The 8,927-nt window shown below is 59.0% G+C and overlaps 1 protein-coding gene across 1 annotated transcript; it reads right to left on the bottom strand.

The window, feature by feature from the left end:
• Nucleotides 1-1,409: 1,409 nt before the first annotated feature.
• MRPL41 (mitochondrial ribosomal protein L41) lies at nt 1,410-2,059 on the bottom strand. Its single transcript, XM_007103640.3, has one exon. It carries the CDS (start codon nt 1,952-1,954, stop codon nt 1,547-1,549), a length of 408 nt encoding a protein of 135 aa, XP_007103702.1. The 5' UTR covers nt 1,955-2,059; the 3' UTR covers nt 1,410-1,546.
• Between the last annotated feature and the right edge of the window lie 6,868 nt (nt 2,060-8,927).

Genomic DNA, 8,927 nt, shown 5'->3' on the forward strand with positions numbered 1-8,927 from the left:
GAGCTGTTGGCCTCTTAAATAAACCTTATCTGCAGGGGCCCTTCAAAATGGTGATTCTGTGGCAGCAGGGGGCAGGGTGTGGGTGGGGCATGGTTCCCAGCTCTGTCTTGTCAGTTTCCTGTGTTTCTGACTTTCAGTTCTTCGTACTTATTTAAGCAACTATTTATATTAACTAAAAGGAGTGGCTTTTTTTTTTTAAGCTACTTTAAAGCACCAGAAGTAGTTTTTCTTTGTTTTTTTTTTGTTTTTTTGTTTTTTGTTTTTGCGGTACGCGGGCCTCTCACCGCCGTGGCCCCTCCCGTTGCAGAGCACAGGCCCCGGACGCGCAGGCCCAGCGGCCACAGCTCAGGGGCCCAGCCGCTCCACGGCATGTGGGATCCTCCCGGACCGGGGCACGAACCCGCGTCCCCTGCACCGGCAGGTGGACTCCCAACCACTGCGCCACCAGGGAAGCCCCCCAGAAGTAGTTTTATATGAACATTTAAAAAGCTCATGTCATGGCACCGTAAGTGCTTGTATAGCCTCCTGTGCAGATAAGCAAAAAGAAGTGTATACACGTTCTGAGTTGCTTTTTTTAGCATGTCATAAACTTGAAATACGTTGTCATATGCTGAATTAGTCATACTTCCTCACTGTGGCTGCAGGAAACCAAGTAGCTTCCAAACCTGGACACGGTTTAACTCCAGAAACATAACTGGGTTTGTGACTGATCTGACTCCCATAGATCAGTTCCTCCTTGTCTCTCTGGAAGGAACAGATGTTGAAGTATAGGCCACTGTGGAATTTGTCCACTCCTCAGCATCCACTAATAAATACAATAGATAGGTGTTCCGAGTCAGAAAACACAAACCTCTATCCTTTGCTTTCTTATTTTCTGATGGTACAACACTGTGCCAGTACAGGTCAGAATGTGTTAATGTTGAACCCTCCTCCAGAGTTTATTTTAGGATATTTCACTTAAGGGTCAGTTAAATATGAAACAATTAGAATCTGAGGGATTAAACTGAAACAGGAAAACACAAGGAGGAAGGAGACTATAGATTACTAGGGAAATACGAGTTTGGCATCAACTTCCTGTGTGGTCTTATCTTGAGGTTTACCCTAAGGGGGGCTGTCTCACCTGACTCCCCAAAATAAGCTGCTTTGGAACCCATAAATATTCTCGTTGGTGGTTCCTTGGGGTGAATTTTGGGGGGTGAATTAACCAGTGCTGTCATGTGGCTGGATCTGCCTTGTGAATTCTCTTTCTCCTGCAAGCTAAGCCACGTGTTCTTGCTTACTTCCCAGAACCTGTTGGTTGGGGTTCTGGTTTGGTTGGAACCTCAGAACTTCGCCTCGGTCACTACCCCCTAGCCTGTTACGTGGCACACTTTCCTTTTCAAAATGACCAGTTGCCCCGAACAACACTGTAGGGTAGCCAAGGTCTTTAATAGAAGCGAAACGAGGGCGACGCCTCCCCACCCGCCACCCGGGAACTAGGCTCGGCGAGGAGGATAGGTCGAAGTCCTCAGTCGCAGGCACACCCGGCCGCCGCCGCCGACTGCTCCTAGCGCGGGAAGTTCTTGGGGTACAGCTGGAAGAGCTTGCCTTCCTGCGTGGGCTCAAAGCCGTACTTGTCCAGGCACTCAGGGTCGAAAGTCCCGGCCTTGAAGTCCTTCTCGATAGCAGGTGCCGCTGTCTCCAGAAAGAGCTGCTTGGCCGTCAGGGGAGCGTCTGTGCCCTCCGGGGCGCGGTAGTTCACGTACGGCTTGAGCTTGAAGCCGGCCAGATCGGGGACCACCAGCTCCGGGACCATTTCCTTGACCTGCACGAACTTGCCGTCGCGGCCGTGGAAGCCGATGCCCTTGGCGCCGCGGCTCTTGTAGAAGGTGCGCGGGCCCCGCTTGCTGGTCCACTTGCTCATTCGGTCGGCGCCCCGCACCAGGGCGCGAGCCGCCCCGCTCAGGAGGCCCATGCCGGGGCCCGAACGACGCGAACGCTCCCCGACGCCCGCGCACAGCCACGCGGCCCCCGTCACCGCAGCGCTCCGCTTCCGGCGCCCAGAGCAGCTTCCGACAGCAGCTGGCCCCCGCGCCAGAGCAAGAGCAGCTCCGATTGGCTGAGATGCGTCCAATGTGCAGCCTTGGCCCTGCGGATGGGGCGGGACCTGTGGGGGCCTGGCCAATGCTCGGGGAGATCCTGCGTCCGGGCGGGGCGTCAGGAGCGCGGCCGTGGGGGGCGGAGCTTCGAGGTGCAGTGCCTGACGCCGTGACTGAGGACGTTAGGGGCGGGGCTTCGGGAGGAGTGACGGGAGTGCCGGGTGTCGGGGGCGGGGCGTCAGGGTGGAGGGACGGGAGCGCGGGCGTCGGGAGCGCGCGATCCTGGTGAGTCGCCGCCGAGCGCCCCGAAGTGGCAGGCCTGGGGGTCCGGTTCTGTGAGCAGAGGTAGCCATCCCCTCCCCCAGCCATCGCCGGGACGTACACTGCCCCACAGGGCTGTCGCCGGCGACGCACCTCCACCCAACTGCCCCCAACCCCTACGGCCCCCAACCCCGACTGACCTCAACCCAACGGCCCTCAACTCGACGCCCCCCAACCCGACTGCCCCCAAGCCCGATGCCCCTCAACCCGACTCCCCTGCAGCTGGACGCCCCCCAACCTGACTGCCCTCAACCCGACGGCCCCATAATCACTGCTCTCCAGCCCTGCGCCCGAACCTCCACGCCCCCCTAACCACCATCTTCCTAACCTCGATGCCCCCAGCCGCGCCGCCCCCGGCCCCCCAGTTCTCCTGCGCTCTGTCTCCTTCCCTCCCGCCGCCTGCGCTCTGGAGCACGTGTAGCAGCTGAAGGCGGTTTGGGTGTGAGGCAGGTGCTGGGGCCTTGAGCTCTGTCGCCTGGAAGCCTGGGAGGCGTGGGGAGACCGCCCTGGTCAGGGCTGGGCCGCAGAGCTGGGGTCAAGGCGTTGCTGGCCCTTGAGGAGACATCTGAGAAGAAAGGGTTTCCCACGGGGCCGGCAGGGACCTTTGACCCTGCACCTGCCTGCTGCTCCCTGACTTCCCCCGGTGGGATTTCGGAAGAGACAACTCTCTCTTACTGTTGCCCTTCTAAGGGACCTGGGAGCCACAGGGTGAAGGCCCTCGACGGGGCTCCTACCTGCGGCACAGAGGCCAGGTTTGCAGCACTGGTCCTCAAGTTCACCACCCCCCAGACCAACACAGCCACCTCCAGGGCTCAGCTGCACTTCGGGGGAAATCCTGTGCACAGGCTACCAGGGAGGGTCTGGCTCACAGCCTGTAGTGGCCACACACCCCTCCCCAGGGTGCTGGAAATCCCTGCTGCACTAGGCCTTTGCCCAGCTGCCCACACTTGCCCTTGACTGGTTGGGAGAGGAGCCCGGGACTTGGCTGCAGTTCTCGGTTCCTGGACAGCCACACGAGGGCTATTTCCAGAGAGGGAAGGGGCTCTGATTGCTTGTGAAAAGAGCTTCTCTCCGTGGAGAACACAGTTTTTCATCAGGGTTTTCCTGTCAATAGAAACATAACTTAACGTGGACCAGCAGCTGGGGAAGGGCTGAGAGGCACTGCTCTGCATGGGAGCATGTGGGGTGGTGGAACGTGTGTCCTCCTTGGAGCCAGTCTCTCTTCTTTTGTTTCACTTTTAGCCATGGAGCAAGAGGAGGACGCTGGCCCAGAGGTGCGGAACCTGAGGAGTCCAGTGAGGAATCAGAGCCTTAAAATTCCCAGTTATGGCCACTTCTGGACAAGGAGAAAGGTCCTTTTAACATCTGCCCCGCAGCAACTCCCTGAAGCCTGCTGCACGTGCGGGTGGTGTGTGGGGCCTGTTTTCCCCTTGTCAGGGCTGAGGCCCTCCCTCCTCTTCCCCAAGGTCACTCTTGTGAGTTCCTGCTTCCCCTTAGGAAGTCTGCTTGCTTTGACTTAGGGCCTTTTACCCGTGGAACATATGTAGGCACATTACAAGGGCCTTTATCTCTAAACCAGAAATTTAGATGCACTAAACAACAGTGAAAAGCTGGAAAGTCTGAGATGCCTAACCACCAGAGACTGTACAAATAGGCCTGGGGCATCCCGGTGACCCTTCCTGTGGACAGCCCTGGCTGCCCCCCCAGGGGGTGGCTGAGCTCGGAGACACACTTAGGAGGAGGGTGCTCGTCTGCTGCCTGGTGGGTGTGGTCTTTAGCCAAGCACGCAGTCTGGGCCAGGAGGGCCTGGACGCCTCACTGTGAAGCAGAAGCCCCCACTGCTTCCATCTGCCTCCTGAGCTGAGTTCAAAGGGTTGAGTTTTCTGAATCACTTCCTTATTCTGTCTTGACGCAACATTCTGCTTTTGAAATGCTTTTCTGAGTGCACTGATTTCCTTGGGTTTTCTGGCATCGATGCTGTGTGTGATCCTGGCTCTGAAGGATCAGGCAAGCTGCTTTAGTCCTTGGCACTTGTGTAGAAACTTGAAAGGATTAACAAGTCCCCCCACCACTCCCCCAAACCCATCCTGTTCCTGGCTGCTTGGAAGGAGGTATGTGGGTACCGGGAGGAATGGAGTGTAGCTACTTGTTTGGCTGGTTTCTTCAGCTTTGGGGGGAATCTGCCAGCATCCTGTGTATGGGCGGCCCCAGCCGTCTGCCCACTCACCATTCCACACTCACTGTTCTCTCTCTTTTTTAATTAATTAATTTATTTTTGGCTGCGTTGGGTCTTCATTGCTGTGCCCAGGCTTTCTCTAGTTGCGGCGAGCGGGGGCTACTCTTCGTTGCGGTGCACGGGATTCTCATTGCGGTGGTTTCTCTTGTTGCGGAGCACGAGCTCTAGGCGTGCGGGCTTCAGTAGTTGTGGCACACAGGCTCAGTAGTTGTGGCTCGCAGGCTTCAGTAGTTGTGGCACACGGGCTTAGTAGTTGTGGCTCGCGGGCTTTAGAGTGCAGGCTCAGTAGCTGTGGTGCACAGGCTTAGTTGCTCCGCAGCATGTAGGATCTTCCCGGACCAGGGCTCAAACCCATGTCCCCTGCACTGGCAGGCAGATTCTTAACCACTGCACCACCAGGGAAGTCCCTCACTGTTCTCTCTTACCTTCCTTTCTCTCTCCCTGGGGTCTGGGCTTCTGAAGCCCCTTGTTAACTCCCTCCCTGGGAGCCCTTCTCTGCTGTGAGCTGGTATTTAATGTTCTCAAAATCCAGTTGGCTCCTTAGGGTTTCCCAGCACTACTGCTGTGTGGGCTTCTGTCTGCCCCGAGGCCAGCAGCATGTGGTTCTGTTGGTGATGAGAGGGCACTGAGAGGTGGCCTTTGTACCCACTGTGGCCAGCCGGGCTTGCTCCTCTGGACTTGCATCCTGAGGAGCAGGAAAGCTGAGGATTTAGGATTCAGATGCGTTAATAATGCCTGGAGCATTTGTTGTTAACACAGCACAGCTGCTGGCCCTGCCCAGCCATGCTGTGGGTGGCCCTGCTCCAGAGCACGTGGGCTCAGGGGACCTCAGCATCCTGGAAGGTCGCTTCTTTCTGGAGGTTTCCAGGGCTGCTGACTTGTCCCTGACCCACAGTTCTGTTGTCACTCCCTGGGGAGCCAGGGCCGTGCACATCCTGGCCCTTCCCCCCTAGGCGGGCTTCTACCTGGCCACCCTTCGGTCCTGGGGTGTGCAGCTGACGGAGCAGCGTTCCCAGTCCACCAGGTGACCACCTCGCTGCCCCCGGCTAATGGGCGGGCCCCAGAATCAGCGGCCTGTCGCACCCTTGGCTGCCCTGGGTCCTTTGTGTCCAGCCTGTGTTTGGGCTTGGGAGGGGCCTCATGGCACCTTGCTGACGGGTGCTCTGTCTGTGACCTCGCCCAGCTGATGGGTGTTGCAACTGGAATCCTCCTGGCCCTGGCCCTTATTGGCATGACCATCTTTTTTGTGTACAGAAGGGTTAACCGATTCCATATCTTGCTTCAGACTTTAGCCCTAGGGGGACGGGGAGGAGGGCTTGAAAGGGTGGGGGAGGCTCGGGTGTTTTGAGCTCCTGGGAGCAGCTCTCAAGCCCGCGGTGGCTTTTGTTGGAAACTGCTGGCCTGTCCGCGAGGCTGAGCTCGTCGGATCCATGCAGTTCGAGTCTGTTCTGAACTTCCTTGGCTCACGTTTCCAAGAAGAGCGAAGTCCCGCTTCCTCTGCAAGGGTCTGTCGCAGCCCTGGGACGAGGTGCTGTGTGACTGGGGGCAGGGCAGGGGCAGGACGAGCTCAGCGTGTACACGTGGCTGCCTCGCGCGTCCCAGCCATGCTCAGGCAGCCCCTTGGCTCCCCTTGCAGGACAAGTGCAGCCCACTCCTCAGTACAGGTTCCGGAAGAGAGACAAAGTGATGTTCTACGGCAGGAAGATCATGAGGAAGGTAACTCGTGCTGCAGGCCCAGGCCTCCTCCCGCTCAGAGGTGTCGGCACCAGCCGGCCTGTGCCTCGGGGCCGTGCAGGGGCTCTGGGGCTCGGGGAAGGTCTGGGGAGGGCACGGCTGGGTGGAAGCATTTGGGGAGGAGGCCCGTCACCCCGTGAGGTGGACGTGAACTGGAAAGGAGGACAGAAGCCCCTCCCTGGAGCATCCCTGGAGTATGCGGGGCAGAGGGTCCTGGCTCCGGGGCTGAGATGGGTGGGGCTCCTCCCAGGATGTGGGGCCAGGCTCCGCGAGGGGGAACTGCAAGGCCTCACTTGCCAGTGTCAAGACCCACCTTGGGGAGAAGCAGCCGCCCCCTCCTCCCCCTGAGGGCAGGAGGTCTCAGCAGACTGCCTGAGGCTGACTGTGCTTCCAATACACGCTTGAAGTGTTTGCTGATATTTAAAAATATCTTCTTTTTGTTACTTGTCTCGAGTTACACGATTGATTCGTGTTCTTCGTGGAAAAGCTTGAGCTGTCGATGGGGAGTCACGCGGGTGTCCTCACGTGGCTCTTCCTCCTCAGTGCCAGGCGCTGTGAGAGGGCCGGTGGGTGGTTGGGGCTGCTCTGGCGGGCGGGCGGGCGGGCGCGCAGGGCCAGTGAGCCGGCCCCCACGGTCTCGTGCGGGGCCACGCGGAGTGACTCCCAGGAGGTCTCAAAGGCACTCACGCGTGTGCGGTTGGGTGGGGGCTGTCCACTGGTGATCCTGCTGAGGACTGGGCAGCGGCAAGCTGGACCTGGGCTAAGGACAGGGACGTGGCCCAGTGAGGCCGGGACACCTGGGAGGGAAGGAGTGGTGGTGACCACCCACCGGCAACCACAGCTGGCACCGTGGGGCAGGTGCAGCTCGGGAGCTGAGGGACAGCAGGGGGCAGCGGCTGCCCGAGGAGGCTGGCCGGTGCCCGGCTAGGAGCCGGGCCCTCTGCACTCCTTGGCACTGCTGTTTGGGGCGGTCCAGTGGGCCTCGACTGTGGGGGAGGGTGAAGAGGCTTCCAGACTGGGAGGACTGTGCCGGCTCTCGGGTTGTCGTGTGTGCCAGCATGACAGGTGTGGGGTGGAGAGCGTCAGCCTTCCGGGCAGAGGGGACGCAGGGCTGGGGACTCAGCGCATGGGCTGTCTGGGGACATGGCCATGCGGTATCGCTGTCGTCAGCACCAGGGATGGTTCCCTGTGTCCTGGGCACGTGAGCAGGGTGGGGCCGGACCCGGATGCCGGTGTCAGGCTGCGGGCAGGCCAGGTCCTGAGGGCTGGGACCGACCCTGAGGCTGAGAACTGGGTCCACCGGCTGCAGGGTGCAGACGTGGCCTCTCCCTTTCCCTCTGCAGGTGACCACGCTCGCCACGCGCTTGTGGGGAGCACGGCTGCCCCCGGCAGCGGCTGAGGAAGAGGACCGAGCTGCGGTCTTTGGCCGAGAGGCACTGGGGGCGCCCTTCAGACTAGTCACGTCTCACCTGCCCTCCCCAGCGGGCGCTGGGGAGGCTGCGGACGTTGCGCTGCCCGTGGCCTCCCTGCCGTGGAGTTCGCAGCGCAGGCACCGTCTGCCTTGGAACCCCTTTGGGCTTCTGCTCCAGGCGCACGTCTCTCTGCTTTGTAGGGCCCTGCGTTTCAGGAAGGAATACCCAACCCTGCAGCGAAGGAGGCCCCGCCCTCCCTGCTGGAGGCCGGCCTCACGGAGTCCCACGCGAAGAATTCTCACCTGCCGTCAGAAGTTTTGTACATGCCAAAAAATGTTCGGTGAGAGAGAAGTGGACCCGGGAGGCCCGCCGTGTGCCTGCGGCTGTGCCCCGGGGACTGGCTGTCACCTGGCCTCCGACGTGTCCTTTCCCTGTGGCCACCGTCGGTTGTGTCGACAAAAATAATGAATGAACAATCTATAATAGGAATAAAAAGAGGTTTTTTTGAGCCAAACTGAGGACTATAGCCTGGGAGACAACCTCTCAGATGGCTCCGAGGAACGTCCCCAGAGAAGCATAGTTTTCAGCAGTTTTATGTCTTGTCGGAACAAAGAACATTAAGCTAGTCAGGGATACATTCCTTCAGGGTTTCAAAAAAACAGATCAGCAGGTACACGGTGAGTCAGGGTGGCCTCGGCACCTGGGAGGGAGTCTTATCATTGAAGGAGGACCAGCATTGGCGTCCTAGAAAGGGAGGCGTTTCATCTTTGTTTTTTACCGTGGACGTTTTGTTGTTCTTGTTGTTGTTTAATATTTATTTATTTGTTTGTTTATTTTTGGCCGCATTGGGTCTATCGTTGCTGCACGCGGGCTTTCTCTAGTTGCGGCGAGTGGGGGCTACTCTTCGTTGCAGTGCGCGGGCTTCTCATTGCGGTGGCTTCTCTTGTAGCAGAGCACGGGCTCTGGGCGCGCAGGCTTCAGTAGCTGTGGCACATGGGCTCAGTAGTTGTGGCTCGCGGGCTCTAGAGCTCAGGCTCAGTAGTTGTGGCGCACGGGCTTCGTTGCTCCGCAGCATGTGGGATCTTCCCAGGCCAGGGCTCGAACCCGTGTCCCCTGCATCGGCAGGTGGATTCTTAACTGCTGTGC

The sequence above is a fragment of the Physeter macrocephalus genome, chromosome 13, assembly GCF_002837175.3.
Source record: "Physeter macrocephalus isolate SW-GA chromosome 13, ASM283717v5, whole genome shotgun sequence".
NCBI classification, from domain to species: domain Eukaryota; kingdom Metazoa; phylum Chordata; class Mammalia; order Artiodactyla; family Physeteridae; genus Physeter; species Physeter macrocephalus.

Excerpts from the sequence above, each read along its gene's own strand:
- MRPL41 (XM_007103640.3), bottom strand. The coding sequence starts at position 1,954 with ATGGGCCTCCTGAGCGGGGCGGCTCGCGCCCTGGTGCGGGGCGCCGAC.